Here is a 17,395-nt window from a genome sequence, read left to right as displayed (position 1 = left end):
CAAGGCTCTCCCAAAACCAAGTGCTAAAAAATTTCTAAAACTGTCAATTAAGAGACGCAAGAAACAAGGCACATTTTTTAAAAATAATAATTACAATAGTACGGAGTAGTGCGAAAAAAAAAGGAATATTATGTCCCTGCAAAATCTGTGATCAGGTAAAGAAGGATCAGATCCTAAAAATACCATAATTCCCCTAAATACAATTCAAAGCTCAATATCCGTAAAGCGCATTATTCTGAAAAGAAAAACACCGCTAAGAAATATTTAGCCCGCATCATTATTACATGAGCTCATTGCTGAGAGAAAAAGAAAATGTCCTCTCTCCGCGCGATTATCGATTAGCGCAGGCGCAAAGCTTTTATCTACCATATTTGCCCGCGTTCCAACATCAGCGACACACATAGGAATAGGAGCTGCTATTTTGAATAGAAGGTAGGTATCAGAAATCTCTTCTATTTTTGTAAAAATGAGGGTTTCCTGTCACTCTTACTGAGTAGATTTACATTTCTCGTCCTATTTTTTTCCTCAAAATAATTTGTGATATTGTGTTTCACTGAAGGAATCATACAGTTCCGTATTTAAACTGGAGTAGCTGTTTGCGGAAAATCCCGTAACTATTTTTAGTTAAATATGTATCAAACGTAGTGTTTGTTCCGATTATATATTTTTTTCTTTCGTTTTTCTACTTGAATATCTGCATTCAGATTATATTATTTATAAGATTTTAAGGGTTGTTTACAATTATAAGTACATATTGACAGTATGTATTCTTTTATTGATTTTCTGAAATTATTGAAAAAAAAATTTAAATTTTGATTTTCTTTTTAAAGTTAATTACTTGAACCGCGCATACATAATTATGAACACGTAAGAAAACGTTGGAAGCTTAATTCCTATATTATTCTGCCTGAAACTATGACATATGTGTGTCAATTCTAAAAAGCATCGATAGTAGCCGGTAACTGTCAAAAATTTAGTTAAGATGACAGATGAATTAATCAATGATTTAGTTGGATGCAAACTTTACTCGTTAAGTAAATAGAAATATTTGCTGCTTTGCATTAATGTTACCAGGCCAGCCATTTAGGGGGTTTGACAGAGATTGCTCCCCCCCCCCAGCTTTGGGAAATTTATGTATTTACATGTAAGTGGGCGAGGTCTTGCTGTTTTTTGGTACAATTTCCAATGAGTATATATCCATTGCCCCCCCCCCCCTCCGCACCCCTTGAAAAAAAATCGAAGCGACAGGCCTGCAGAGAGTACTTAATGTAACGCTAAAATGACTGAAAACTATGATTTGGTATCCATACTTCTCACGACAGCTGGTTGATAATTTGTGGTAATTTACCGGTTTTACTAGTTTTTCAAGCAGATTGCTTGTTTATTGTGTTGTCATGGTCTAGGGTGCAGTCGTAAACTTTCCGGTATTGGAATACCAATGAGGTCACTTGATGTATAAAGTAAAATTGATGCATAAAAAACAAATGATGTGCAAATAATTTATTTTTAAGACAAGCTCAACGCGAAAATATCAATAGTGGGACAAAAATTTTAGCAGTTTACATGATTAAAGAAAATGTTTTGCTAAAACAGAACGTCGATCCGGTGCTTTCCGGCACTAATACGCTCTGGTGACGATTAATGGAAATTTTGAACGGAGTCGGTGATCGATCAAGTGATTCCAACCATTCTGCATTTGAAACTGAAAGCAACAAACTCATTGAAGTAACGTTTTCACTATACCACTGTAATAGTTTTTTTCAATCTATTTTTGTATGTAGGCAAACATAATACTGATATAATACACAATATTGATACCTATTTCAGTTATCAGCTATTTCTAATTGTCATTTAATTTTCAAATAAATCAAAACAGAAAATTATTCAATATTTCAATCAATTTATCACTCTTCTAAAAACCTTATGAAATTGATTCTTTATAGTAACGTAAGTTTATGTTAACATACTCGAAGTAACTACGAACAGTTAATAAAAATGAGATTTCTTAAAGTAAATGAATCAAAAATTGGATAGTCAAAAATTGAAATTAATTTGTCAAAATTTAATCTCAATCAAAACTTCTGCTGCATGTATATATATATATATATATATATATATATATATATATATATATAGTCGACGCTCGATATAACGACCATCTCCGTCCCAGAGAAAAAGGTCTTTATAATGGGTGGTCGTTATAAGAGGTAGAAGTTAAAAAACATATATACATGCATCACGCATGTTATGTTGCTCTAATAAAGTTTGCATTTTTTCAAAGATTCCAGTTAAATTCCTAAAGTATTTTTTATCATAGACATTTTTTAAAAAATAATGGGTGAAAAATATTATGACCGATTTTAAAGTAGAAAATATGGGAAAAACTGATTACATATTTAAAAATCGTTTACTTAAAAATCATTTATTTTCTGAAGATAAAATCAGAAACACTTGTTTGCCTTTTTAACGCACATGATTTTTGAAAAACACAATTTTCCATTTCAGTTATAGATGATAAGTAGTGTGCCTTTGAAAGAACATTTAAAATTCCCTTGAACATTCAAAACTTTTCACACTAGAAGCTTTGGTCTCAATTCCTTCTTCATCTGATCATGATACATCAATTAATTTTTGTGCACAGTATCGAGAAATAGTTCATCTTCTGACAGATGCTCAACACATGCTAAATCAGAATTGATGTTAGCATAATTGTTTTAGTTTAACTCTTCATCCAGTTTCATTTTCTTAAAAACATTTTACAGCATTTCATCTTCTTCATCGAAATTTTCATCTTGGATTGCTTGACTTCAGCAAGTTGCTTTTGCATTTCAGCAGTAGATTCCAATTCCTTTTGCTTTTCAAAATCAACATGATGAAAGCAATTTTTGAGGGTCTTTTCTGAGACTTCATTCCATGCTGCTTCAGAGAGATGCAAAACTGCAAATATCTTAAAAACCACGCGATCAAACACCAAACTAACATAAAATGTGTCAACCCCTTTTACTTCGGAATCCGGAAATTTCACTTTATACCCCCTTTATTTTTTCTGTGCTGTTTTGAGTAGTACTCCCACCCCCTCTCAAAGTTGGATTGAACACTGAAGACTACATGCAGCTGTCTGTAAACAGTTATCAAGATCATTTCAAGCTACAAATTTGCTTTATTGGAAAAACATCGGAAATAGTGCCCGCTGAATTCGGTCGTTGTATTGGATTAGAAGATACAGAACGGTCGTTATACCGAAAGCAAATTAACATTAAGTTCATAGGGACAAAGTTCGGGCTTTTACCACTGGTCGTTATAATGGAACGGTTTTTATAATGTGTGGTCGTTATAATGAGCGTCGACTGTATGTATATATAATATATATATATAATGGCCAGTACTTATGTGCCCAATATGAAGAGACACTTGTACAACCATATTTAGCACCCTTGTACGTCCTCTTTTTATTTTATTACTGACGTCATAATTTGAGATTCCGTCCGAATCGGAGCTTAGTTTGCACAGGAGCTCAAGGAGTTCTAACAATTCTAGGGCTCCTGCACTTCTTTCATTAGAAATTAAGTCCTGATATTTTACTTATGCCACGCATGTCAATATCAGTTTGGTTATTTATAGATCTTTATTTTTCATTTTCTTTAAGACTATAATAAATGTTAAAAATATCAGCGTTATCCATCAGCTAGCCCAATAGCTGTTTGAAGCTTACGAAATCCAGAAACAAGTTCTTTGGTCTACGCTCAAGGAGGGAATTCCTGCTCCACATAAAATTGAAGGACTTAAAAGCCACTAATCAAAACATGGCAAATCATGTTTTCTTAAGTGACATAGTGGACTTACTTAGTAGGGAAATGTGGGGCAAAGTGAAATGGTGAAATATTTACTCCGCTTTGAGTGCCACTTACCTAGTAATATTTTAACTATGTAAATCAAAAATTATTTCGATGTTATCAAATGATAAAGTTCTTGTTATTGACATTTTAAACAATAATTGGGACCTTCTAATTTTGGGTGCAGTACTTATTTAGTCAATGTTTTAGTTTATTTGTATTTTTAATGTTTTTCACACTTAGTCAAGACAAGCGGAGCAAAGTGAATGGGGTAAAGTGAAATAGTTCATTTCGTTTACTCATTCAATCATTTACGAAATCACTTACGTGTTCCTTTATCAACTAATTCATTTACCATTACTTCATTTAATAATCCACTTATTAATTCATTCATTCACTTATTTTCTTTTTCATTCACTATTTTATTCACTCATTTATTTTTCCTCATATATTAATTGATTAAAATATTTATTTGTTAGTTTAGTGTCTCATTATCTTTCCATTTATTCAATTATCATTTTAATCATTTTATTTTCTCATTAATTTGTTCAAAAATATTTTTGACAATCGAATAAAAAATATTTCATTCAAAAAATATTTCATTTTTCACTTTGTCCCATAAATAACGAAAGTGGAAATTTTCCTTTTTTTTTTTTTTTTTTGTTTTTTTTTGGAGGCACAATCTTACTGCCAAAAATAAAAAGTAATGTTTCAATGCAAGTTTTATTATAAAATACAATGTTCTTTCTTTATGTACTGTAATTCTCAAAACAAATTTCCAATTTGTTCATTTTGCCCCACATTCCCCTACTATCTATTAACAAAATGCTACACTTTTTTCATGATTCAGCTGGAAGTAATCTGAAGGTTTCTACCCTTAACAATTAACTGCAACGGTTTCGAATCCTATGTTTCAGACTTCGGGTTTAGCGTAGACAGTATTGTTATGCCTTTATAAATTTCATCTGTTATGTTAATTCTTGTGCTGTTACTGAAAAGTTTCTAAACAAAAATTAAAAGAGTTGAATTGGATAGAAGGACTAGTATCCAATAACACCGATCATTTTGTACGTAATGGTGCCTTAAAGAAAATGAAGATATCGAAACTATCGCAGATTAGTGGGTTCAGTTAAATCGTAAGGTGGTGTTCAGTGCGACGTATTACATGTATTGCGTTTATGCGTTACTAATATTTATTTTATTTTCAGAATGATTTCTATGCTCCATTTCCTGATCTTATCTATCATATGCTTGCTACCAGTTTTGGGAAGCAGCTATGACCACCTGGATTCATTCACAGACTCGTTGCTGCGTGAAGTGATGAGTCGCATAGGGAATACTGACGACGCTCTCAATCCCAACTTCGATAATTACGCAATGAGTGAAAATGGGGATCCTCCACAGCAAAAGGTTATGAAGGATTATCCAAGAGCTTTTGAAGCTCGAAGAGACGCAATTTTAGGCCGGGAGCCTTCCATAAGGGACCAAGAATACCTCGAACATAGCTCTCTCTTCGGTCATCAGTATGTTCAAGGTAAGCAGCTGTCTCTAATTTGGGTGCAATCTTATCCTTTGTAGAAAAGAAATATTCTGTTAGAATCATCCAGTAAATATCAGCACAATTTTTCCCATATATATCGCTCATTTGGAAAAAGAGTGCCACAATACGAAAAATGAAATTTTACAGGAGAAACGTTTGAAGTTGAACTCTTCAGGCAATTTGCATTAAGAAAAGTAACTTTGCTTCGCTCTCCAGTGGTTAAAATTAGAACAAAAATTCTGTCATTATTTTCCAAAGAAGATAAAGTCCTTTGAAGGCTTTTAAGCGGAAAAAAAAGAGAAAATGAAAAATTTCGTATTGTGGCATTATTTTTCCAAATGAGCAATATATCTGTGTAGAGGTTGATCCCCCCCTTCCTCCTCTCCCCCCCCCCCCGCTGTGCCATGAGCTCTACACTCAAAAAACCTTAACGTTTTCCTGGGTGCAGCACTTATGTACTTGTTTAAAATCAAAGAAAACTAGTCAGTTAGAAACGTCGCAGTTACATCTGAGATTCATGTCTGCCAGAAAATTGCTAATTTTTAATGCTGAGCTAAGAGAGCTCAAACTAGTTAGCTCAGTCATGATGTCGCTGTCAAAAATAAAGGTAAAAGTCCTGTGGTCAGACACTAGCAGTTATCAAGTGTATATGATTCCTGGATGCTTGCCCTCCCTTTCAGAACTCTGCCAAAATTGGGAAAGTAGTGACGGGTGGTGCTTCCAGCTATCGGTCAAAATTAATTTACTTATGTGGTTTCACTTTCACAGTAACTACTTTCTTCCGCCTTAACTTCCACTCTGCACGAAAAAGGGACCTGGGTTTCCCAATTGGCATTAATAACAACGACAAAGTATATAGAGAGAACAAATTGGTGCAATGATGTTAAAAAAACTAAAAATTCTGGTTTTTTTGTGGGAGAAGGCGTAGCCCATAACGCCTCTCTCCTTGGAGTCGTCACTATGGTAACCAGAAGCTATCTAATCCACAAAAAAGCATTTGGAATAATTTTATCCACTGCGAACTAAATTATTAAACAAACAAATTCCGACGAAAAAATCCGTATAGAAGTGGTGGTAGGATGCGGAGAAAAGTAACTACATATTCATCATATCCATAAAATGAACTTTTTTTCTTTATAGGTGGAGCTGGTGAAGGTTATCAGAGACTAAAGCCTGATGGAAGCATGAAGAACGTCGAGGTTGTGAAAACAGATGGAGCTTTGCCAGCTTATTGTGACCCTCCGGATCCATGCCCCCTAGGTTATACAGGTAGAAAATGATTTATACTACTCAATAAATATCTCTAGAATAAAAACTGAAGTACTACTAGAGTACTTCATTTATTCTAATATATATCAGTTCTTCAGGACAGTAAGTTTCCCCCAGCCCATAACTTGTAAAAAATTATTACATAAGATGCAGCAATATTTCAGCTGTTCCGAACTTAAAAATCACCGGAACTGTAACACTTGTCAAACCATGAGAAAAGTTTTTGTTCTTCACTATCATAGAAGTCAGCTGCAGACACAATCGAGTTGGCACCTGACCGCACCATTAAGAAGAGAAGACTTTCATTCGTGAAACAAAGATTCCAAGTCACATGATAGAATATCAAGCAATCATTTGAAAGAACAATTTTTTTTCGCTAGTTTCACGAAAAACGCGTGAACCATTCGTCGTTGATGAGTCACGTGACTTGGGGTCTTTGCCTCAGCTTTTGCTATGCAAATGATTAGACTTGCCTCCTCCATTTGCTAATAGTAATTACACCCCATTTACTCTAAGAACTGCACCTCTTCGTCTATGGTAAAAGTATGCCAGGACAGGAATTTCTTCGGGTGAAAGAACAAGTGAAAGTTGCTAGGAGGAAGATTGGGATTACAAGGTGGAAGGTCAAAGGTCAAACACCTTTGGAAAAACTTCTGCGACATATTTTTTTTGTGAAATTCCCCGTATGCGGGTGGACAACTATGAGACGCTGGGTTCATTCACAGATGGCAGACTTCTAAGATACTGGATTACACAAACTTATCCCACAAGTATTGCAATTCCGGTTTCTCCTATGTTCGGAAGTGCAACAGCAAATTTTTTGTTGATAGCACTTTATCATCAGTTAGGATTTCTAATGACGATAAAATCGTGATCTAGCGACATTTCGCTGTCGTAAACAGAAAACTGAGGGAGCTGGCCCTTACTGGTCTACATGGCCTTATTTGCCGAAACCACCTTACTCAAATTTATGAATTTTTCCATTTTTTTTTCAGCTGATGATGGTTGCTTAGAAGAATTCGTCAACACAGCGGCTTTTAGTAGAGAATATCAAGCGTCTCAAGAATGTATGTGCGATTCAGAACACATGTTCGACTGTCCCGGGGCTACAAGAGAAAATGAAATTGATGCTTTAGCAAGATCATTGGAAAACGAAGGACTAGCGGAGGCTGCTTTAGATAGACTAATGCAAAACATGGAGGTAATTTTCTAATCTCAAACGATTATAAATTAACATCTTCGTGTGTTTTAAAGAAATAGTATTCATCATTTATAGATAAATATGCATAAGTGGAGCTACGTACATGCGACATTTAGAGACAATATTATTAGGAACCAGATTGTTTCTCTGAAACAAAACATGAGAAGTTTTTGCTCGTACTACTGATATTTACTGTTTTATTTTATTTATGAAATAAAGTCTAGCGAATAAGGATTCACTTGGAGCGAAATACGATAAAAACGACGAACACTTGAGTGATTGTAAAAATTAGAGACTGAGCAATGACCATGGAGGTGATTTTTAGAAAGGAAAAAATGCTAATAATCATTTTGATACTTTTGAAATAGATTTTATCAAGCAAAATTATTCTTTAACAGTTGCAACCAGATAAACACATATTACCGTATTGTGACTTCTGCAAGTGAGATTATCAAGTATCTATTACCGAACTAAATAAGATTTAACTCGTGGTATCTTTATTATTTATTTTCATTATTTATTTGTTTATTTATTTTTCTCTGACAACCTTTAATCTCGAAAATAAGAATTCAATTAAAATAAATAAGTAAATTATATATATATATATATATATATGGGAATGTAGGGCAAAGTAAATCAGGTCAGGTGACCGTGGAGGACATTCTACGCACCAAATAAGCCCGATGACTTGTTGCTAGAATTTTACGCCAAATATTTTTAACGATGCAATACGGAAAATGGCTTTTCTTTGTTTATTTGGTGATGCTGAACAACTGTGAAGTTGAAGTTTTTCTCGTATCTCGCGCCGTTTTCGAGATAAGAACGCTCAATCCGAATTTTTCCGCTAGATGGAGCTGTCAGCGGCTTCATTGCGTCGCACATAGCCACTTTACTATAATTAGATCTTACTTTTATGACTATATTTTTTTTCGTTCAAAAATTTTTGAGTTGGTTATTGACTTTAACCGGCACACCGTATTGGGGAATGTGGGGTCAAGTTCAATAAATAAGATAACTTACCTTTTCCAAAGTGAACAATTTAGAAATTGTTTTGAAAATTAAAGATAGAACAAAGTATTTTATAGTAAAACTTGCATAGAAACATTATTTTTATTTTTAGCAGTATATTTGTACCTTCAAAAAAGAGGAAAATTTTCAATTAAATTTTTTATGGGGCAAAGAGTGAAAAATAAAATTATTTTCAAATGAAGTACTTTGATTGCTAAAAATATTTTTGATCAAATGAATAAGTAAATTAAGGAATTCATGAATAAATGAATAGCTAAAGAAACAATAAAGGAACAAATAATTGAATTAATTAATTAATATATGAGCAAGAATAAATGAGTAAAATAATGAGTGAATAAGGAAACACAAGTGAATGAATGAATAAATAAGTACATTATTAAATGAAGAATGTAAATGAATTAATGAATATGAAAGTGATTTGCTATTAATTGAAAATAAGCACAATATTAAGTAAATAATGCTGCAGCGAAAATAAGTAATTCTCAATTAGTATATAAAATGTTGATAACTGGAAATTTATCAATTAATAATTTTAAAAAAAATAGTTTTTGACTTACAAAAAATATTACAATATGAGTACCAACTTTGGAAAATTGCTTGTATTATCATATGCTTTGATCTTCAGAAGTAACTTTTTCCTGACTTGAGTAGACTACATGTGTTACTATATCGTTAAAATATTACCAGATAGGTAGCGTTGCAAACGAAGTAAATATTTCACCATTTCACTTTGCCTCTCATTCCCCTTTATTAGACACTAAGAAGAGCTTTAAACTTTTTGAATTGAATGACTGTTTCGATCCATAGCTAAAATGTATGAAACAAATTGAATTTATATTGCATAGAAATAATTGTCTTCTTCTGGTTTGACCGCAAGCTCGTAGTTTTTTGCCACAATGTAACGATTACGTCACGTGATGAAGACAACGCAACCGTTTTTTTTCCCCGATTTTACTTGGAAAACGAAAAATAGAGAGAAATGTTCACTAGCTTTTTGGTTAGTGGTTTGTGTCGTTCGTATCTATCAAGACGTCAAACGAAATAATTGACTTGGAAAAATCCAAGTAAATTCTTTCAAGAAAAAAAATTCCCCCAAATTTTGTTGAGCTGCAAGTGTTGAAGGACAAGTAACGGTGTGCCACAAAGAACGCTCCTTTTCAGGGCAATTAATACTCATTTAATATGTAATGGGCACCATCTTCCTTCAAAGTGACGGTGGTATGTTCTTAATCTGATAGTAATCTTATGGCCGTATTCAAAACCCGCTTCGAACCTCCGTCACTTCCGAAGCATGGAATTAGTGGAAGAAGGCTTCGAATGTTGATTCGGTTGTCTGACGGAAGTTCGAATCTACTGGTGAATACTACCATTAGTGATTTTTCTGTTTTCATTAATCTCACAAATCTGATGGTCCATCTTAATAATCTGCCCCTTGAGCCTGTCAATGGCATTAGTGTCTTCAAAGGTGAAGGATTGCTGTTGTTATTGCACAGATTTCTTGCCTTTTTTTCCAGTTCTTCTGTTGTTTCGCTTATAGCAATTTTTTTACGCGTGGATAAAATACTTGGCTGAAGTCAAATTGTATAAATCAATACATGTGTCCATCTTGAAGTTTATCGTATCTTAAATACTTATTTATTTGAAATTCGGTAAATATCATCGCTTAACAAAATTAAATTTCAGCGTACTTAAAACCACGCGGTTCATTTCTATTAGTGGGAAAAACTTATGTCTAAATATTTACGATTGCATTTTACATTCATTTATTTTTAGTTTTATTCTTTTTTATTCGCAGATTGAGGGGGAACACAAAATTGTGGCGAAGAAATTTTTTTCACACCAGGTAAACTTTTTTACTCTTTATTTTTTCAGTTCTCAGTTATCTGGACTTATGTGTTATAGTTAGCACAAATAAAGTAATGGGTGCCGCGGCACCCAGTTTGAGAACCCCTGTTCTAATATATTAATCCTTCTCCATCGCGTAAAATATTTAATTTGATTTTTTCCATCCATCAAATCTCTTGAGATTAAATTGTACTTTGGCGTCGTTATTGCGCTAACACTGGTAACCAATATTGTCGACCAGATATATTGTTCTGGCATGGGAATATTTCCAAAGATATTGATTGGTTCCATATGCTCTCCTAACTTTCGTGCATTATACCATGAAATGTAAACAAATCGACCTTCACAGATAGTATAGTAAGGCTCTAAGATGGTATAGTAAGCTAAGACAGCTTTCGTTTCTGCTTGGGAAGAAAGACGAGATATTCTTATATTGACACGAGACCAATAACCACCGCGATACGTCGTTGGCAAAGCAAATCGGCTTTTTTCACTTCTATCTTACCAAATGGAACAATTTAATCCTTCGTCCGTCAGCGTTAAAGTAATTAATGCCAAACTTGTCTAAAAACCCCACTTTTGGAACTGTACCGCAATAATTTATGTTAAACACTACACAGTATTTAAATGTTTTTTTATAATTTTTTTATTAAATGATACTTATGTTTTTAGTCATTTCTTTTATTTTCTACTCTGCACCGAAACTTTTCTGGAAAAAAAGCCGCTTCTGTTATTCGTGGCTTGCAGGTATGGAGCTCTAACTGTTTTTTGAAACTTTTTTTCTTCTTATCTTCCGAAATGAAATTTTTGTTACCCTTCTTTTGAGAGAGGAAAAAATATGTACTTTTAAGCATATTACCCAACAATGACCAAAAAAATAGCAACATTTTAATTTTTTCAAACAAAGCACTTTTCCTCTTTCTTTCTCGTTTCCTGCGAGAATCTTTGATTCGTTTTTCAACTGGATATGAACTAAAACTGAAATATTTAAAAAATATTACTGAAAATTGCTTCTATAAATCTATTACTTTCTCATGCACAATATGAAAGAGTAAACTAATTAGATGTTCAGGTGCATATTAAAGTTTGAAACTTTCCTGGCTGTTGAAACTGACCACCTTTAACTTTAAGCTATTGAATTGCTTGTAAATTTGAAAGTATAAATTTAATTTAAAGAAATATTTTACTACTATTATTACTAAGCTTACATTTTTAAAGTATAATTATGTTAAACCATTAGTTATCTAAGTTTTATAAAAATATTTAAGACTGCTTTGAAGAGAGTAAATTAATTTTAATGAAAGATTCCATTTCTCTTTGGCTACCTTCTATTGAAAATCAAGTGAACGAGTTTAATCGAGCGTGTGGCATAATATCAAGAGGATAACATTTTAGTTTTCGCTATACAGAAAAAAATAATCAATTAGTTGCAGATATGAGCAAAAATATTTTCAGCCTAATGTTTAAACGCGGATTGCTGTCTTGGGAGTTTTTCTTACGAATTACAAAATAAACACAAATGCATAAAAAAATGAAAAAAAAAAAATGTTGTGGTTAAGGGAATGATATAAACGGAATGAAACCTCGTAAAGAAATTCCGATGAGGTAATTTTTAATTTTTCCGTGATCATTTTTCAGTTTATCGTTTGTAGACCGATAGACAGACTGATAATTTAAAAAATATTTCAAATACAGAATAAAAAGAAAACTCTTTAATAAAGCAAAAATTTTCTCAATTTTTGAATTAAATACTTTCTTTTTTTCTTCTCATTTTTTGGTATGATTTTTTAGAAAACTATTTCGTCTCCACAATTGTGCCACTCTTGGCTGCTGCCCAAGTAGTTCAGATCGTCGGCGTTCTGGCAAAAGTCATTTAATCCAAAAGATAAAAAAAAGTTATGAAAAATTAAAGGAAACAAATTAAAATTTTCTGACCAAAGTAATTTTTAAAAAATTTGCGTTAACAAGCATACGCGACAATTTCACTTGTCGTTATATAAATTAGCGTTATGGCAAAATAAATTGACATGCACTCTAGAGCGGTTCAAAAATACATGTAAAATTTTTTTATCCTAGATAGCAGGACACTCCTCAATATTTTTAGACTTGTGGATAGTAATATACAGGAAGAATTTTAACTTCCTATTTCAACTGAAAGAGGGTGCTCACCCCCCTAACCCAAACTTTATAAGTATAGGGAAGTGGGTTAAAAAAATACATTGAACTGAAGGAACAATGCTATATATTATAATATGCGCCAGTACAGTGCTGAACCTTTTATCCGGGAACCAAAAAACCGGGAAACCAGAAAACCGGCAACCTTTTGCCAATCTTCTCGGCATTTTTAAAAAATGCGCATTTTCAGCAATTTTTGAAAAACTAAGCATTTTTTTTGAAATACGTAAAAGAATATGAGCGGTATCTTAGCAAATACCATACTACTCATCTATAATTCGGGAATATGTTTACAAAAACGAACTTCAGAGGGTTTTCCTTAACGCGGGGCAAAATTTCCGAAATATTTTCTTGAATTAAAAAGTACACTCGTAAGTCTGAAATTTTCGTGTTTTATTCCAACTGAATACTAAAGAAATGAATATAGTCACATTCTTAAACAATATTTTATTGAATAGTCTCTAATTAAAGCCGTTTGGAGCGTAAGTGGCGTCAGAAAAGCGCGGGAAACACCGCAAACCAGATTTGTGAATTTTTTGGATAGTTGATGGTAGAATCAAGAAATCGTAAAACGCAAGACTCATAAATCAAATTTCTATTGGTATGAATTTAATGCAAAAGCAATAGTTATCAATAACTACCGTAATCGCAAACACCAAACCTTTGCCAAGGAAAAAAAACCGCATTCCTGTTCTTTGATACACTATAGTAGAAAAATCGCACATTTATGGTCAAAAACTTGTTGCTTGCCCTTCCCTTCATTTTCTTTCATTTTAAAGCATGGAAAAGTGGTTTCCCCCCCCCCTTTTCAAAATGAATATGAGGGTCTCAGGTCTTATGGATAAATTTCAAAAATAAGCATTTCTGAACTGTTTTCCTCTTATTTTTAATATGTATTACTAATTATTATAGTAATTTAAGTTTCATAAACAAACGGCCAATAGCGCTTTTTAGCGATCCAGAAAACCGGGAAATTCAGATATCCGGAACAGCGATGGTCCCGAACTTCCCGGATAATTTGTTCTCTACTGTAATATGCTTATACATTGCAATAAAATAATTATTTACAAAAAAAAAAAACAGCTGGGGAAATTAAATGTTTCTAAATTTGTGACATTTTCTATGCTACGACTAATGTTAAATTGCGTGGTCCTTGAGCACCCTCTTAAAGTTTGAGTAAGAAGCTAAAACTTTTACAGCATAGTCCTATTAGTAAGTCGGAAAGAGATAGGGGGTGTCCAGGACTCTAGGTGAAAAAAAAGTTTTTTTGAACCACCCTAATGCACGCACGCTCTGATTACATATGAAACACTCCTCCAGGTCGGAAAACGCCTCCTGTTTTCATTATTGTTTTTTCTTTCAAATTGATATCGCATTGTTATTTTTTTCCCTAAGTGTACAAAATTATTTCTATGCGGAATTCAGTTCTCAACGATGATACCAATTTATATTTGTAATGTGTTTGCTATTCAATATAATAATATGCAAAATACTAGTGCATGGACCTAAGGGTCCCCTGGAGAGTCATAGATTATTTCTTCAGAGTTCGTGCGGAGGACACGCAGTTTAAAAAATACTATAAATACACTCATGTCCAAAATTAAAGTCACTAAATTAAAATTTGCGAAAACTAAAAAACTATAAAAACTATTCACTGTGTCGCCATGAAATTTTGCACAAAGATATATCACGATGCGAGAAAAAACGGAAACATAACAACGTGGAAAATACTTTAATTGGGAATTAAGAAACAGGGTATATGTGTGCAGGGAAAAAAGCGTTAAATTATGAATCAGAGATAAAGTATTTATCTCGGGAAAAGCCTGTCTATTAGGACCAACTTGCACTGCTATACAAGCTTCACAAATGAGCTTTCATACTGTTTAAGAGTGTCAATAAATGCTTGGGGCAATCAAGCCCATTTTTCCTAAAGCATGGTTTTTAACTCTTGGAGGGGAAAGGGAGGGTGGAGGGGAGCGCTGTGCAATATCTCTTCCAAGACCATCCCAAACATGCTCAATACGATTGATTGAGATCCAGAGATATCAATCGCCAGTCCATACGTTGAATATTCTCCTTCTCAACATGTTTGTGACCTTAGTTTTGGACATGAGTGAGTAATATCTCAGAAAAAAAGGCAGAATCACTACAAAACGAAAATGTGTGCCTGGAAAATCTTTATCGAAAAAACTAACTTATGATAGAAAACGATATTTTCCAAAACCGTAAACATACTTCGATCGATTTTGTTTTTTCTTCATTGCATCTTAAGCATGTCGTGCTTAGTGGCGCCATCTTTTTTGCTGAAGCTTTAAAAATTAATATTTCGTATTTGATTATGTTTTTTAATTAGCATTATTTATTTTTGACTAGATTTGTTTATTTCGCTTCCCAACTATGCAGTGCTTTTGTTTTCTTTATTCGAGAAGAAAAATAACTGCAAACATGTTTTTGTTAAAATTTTGGATAATTAAAATTGAACCGCATTCTTTAGTTTCTTATTGTAAACGTTGCGTTAGCGGAAAATTGTTTTGAACAAACGAAGGTTTGTGTTTTGTTCATGACATGCAAATCAAAGTACAAATCACAATAGGAATTTTTAAACATGCACTTTTGAATGCACTGGGAGACCTGGAATCCTATTAATTCAAATAGAAACCTTGAAGTGGCCACTACCGGTGTGTTTACCTTTATTCATCTCAAAGAGAATAGACAAGTTTTTTTCCAAGTAACTTTGTTTCGTGAAAAACATGTTTGCTCTCTGAAACGAAAGATTAAATAGAATTTCGTAATAAATAATCAATGCTGCACTCCACTTTTGAAAACAAAACTGCTCTACATTTTGTTCTTTGCTTCTATATTTAAGCAATAGATGGCGCCATTGCTCTTATGTGCGTTTCTTGATCGAGAAGTGCACATAAGTGCTTAGGAAGTGCAAGTGCATACCGAAGATCCGACGTTCGTGGATTCGGCAAATTCTGCAATTTGTTATTCGTCCAACCGCCGAAAATCGGATATCAAAAGAGGCCCGTCATTTCATAATTTTCCCAGGACAAGGGTTGTCATCGAAAAACAAACCACATATATGTAAATTCATTGATTTTTCAAAACCAGAAAGGGGGCAGTTGCCCCCTACCGGCCCTCGAAACGACGGACCTGTCGAATGGTTCCATAAATAAGCTGAATGTGGTTGTTGTTGTACGTTTACAGGTATTTTACAGTTTCACAGTACTACTTGTTATAGTATTGTATTGTATTGTATTAATCTTACTTTACATTAAAACTATGCAATTCGATGGATTAGGGTACTTCGTAAACATCTCTAATCCGGAACGGTCTATGGCTATGCCGATTATATATAAACAATCAAGAAGTGCAATGTAAATCAAACAATAAGGATACAATTTTAGTTAAGAACCAGGGGTGCCCACCTACGGGGGGTGGGGGGGTTTCATGGCACAGACTGCGCCATTGAAATTTTTAGGGGGTTATTTTAAGGTTTTTTTTTTTTCTTTTTGGGAGGGGGGTCTCACTCTTGGGGGATCTTTATAGTTTTTGGGGGGTGACCTTGCTTTTGAGAGAGATATGCTCCCCTGCAAAAACGAATTTAAACCAGGATGCAGTACTATTATCTTACTAAATTTTTTTAAATAAATATATTATATCAATGTATAACTTTTCTGTTTTTATACCCTAGCCCTCAAATCCTTATCTGGAAGGAGAAAAGCTGCCAGTTGTTGCCAAAAAGACACCCAAGACAGCCATGAAATGATATATTATTTACTCATATCAATTACATCAGTGATATTTTGTAGACTTCTGCCAATGCTTTAAATGTATAGCTTTCATCTACTCGCACTAGGGTCTTCGTAACACCTGTGTCTGAATTGACGTATACTTTCAATAGTGTCTCTTCGTTGTATATTTATTCAATTTTATTTATTTCGGTGCAAATTATGTTGAAACTGCATATGAAGTGATTGGCTTGTTTTTCAATAAGCAGAGAGCTTTACCTGTACATTTTGAGAAAGTTTTATCTGGAAAGAAATTATAAATTTATTGTTGTTGATTCTGTGCCTCGTGTGATTTTTTTAAAAAATTGCTTTTCAAATCCAGATTGAAACGAGCTGATGTGTGCATCACATGACTTCCTTTTACACCAATTTAATGCTATTTCCCTATTATTGCAATTTTAATGGGATTCTCTCTCTAACTCTTTAAATATCACTAGCAATGGCCACATTGAAAGCAGATTTAAAAAAAAAAAAAAAATCGCCAAATTTTTCGCCAAGTTGGCGACAAAACTTGGCAACCAAAAGACTGGCGATATATCGCCAAGTGACCGCCAAATTATAACACCACTTGAGTTTGCATCGAAATTAACAATGATTTCCCCCCAAAAAGGTGCAAAAGACCCCTTTAGAAACACCCGAATGCAACCAAAATAGGAGGTGCACAACTAGACCCCACTACGAGTCTATGTACCAAATTTCAACTTTCTAG

The 17,395-nt window shown here is 33.5% G+C and overlaps 1 protein-coding gene across 2 annotated transcripts; it reads left to right on the top strand.

The window, feature by feature from the left end:
• The first annotated feature begins 333 nt into the window (after positions 1-333).
• Positions 334-16,961, top strand: LOC129219251 (neuroendocrine protein 7B2-like). Of its 2 annotated transcripts, none has more exons than XM_054853578.1 (6): positions 334-432; positions 5,042-5,367; positions 6,514-6,642; positions 7,638-7,843; positions 10,668-10,715; positions 16,590-16,961. In XM_054853578.1, exons 2-6 carry the CDS (start codon positions 5,043-5,045, stop codon positions 16,662-16,664), a joined length of 783 nt encoding a protein of 260 aa, XP_054709553.1. In that variant the 5' UTR covers positions 334-432; position 5,042; the 3' UTR covers positions 16,665-16,961. The 2 variants fall into 2 exon arrangements, with proteins under 2 accessions (XP_054709553.1, XP_054709554.1); XM_054853579.1 differs by lacking the exon at positions 334-432 and adding an exon at positions 489-610.
• Positions 16,962-17,395: the final 434 nt, after the last annotated feature.

Source organism: Uloborus diversus, chromosome 3 (assembly GCF_026930045.1).
Source record: "Uloborus diversus isolate 005 chromosome 3, Udiv.v.3.1, whole genome shotgun sequence".
Lineage (NCBI taxonomy): Eukaryota > Metazoa > Arthropoda > Arachnida > Araneae > Uloboridae > Uloborus > Uloborus diversus.
This window is presented reverse-complemented; position numbering and strand designations above follow the sequence as displayed.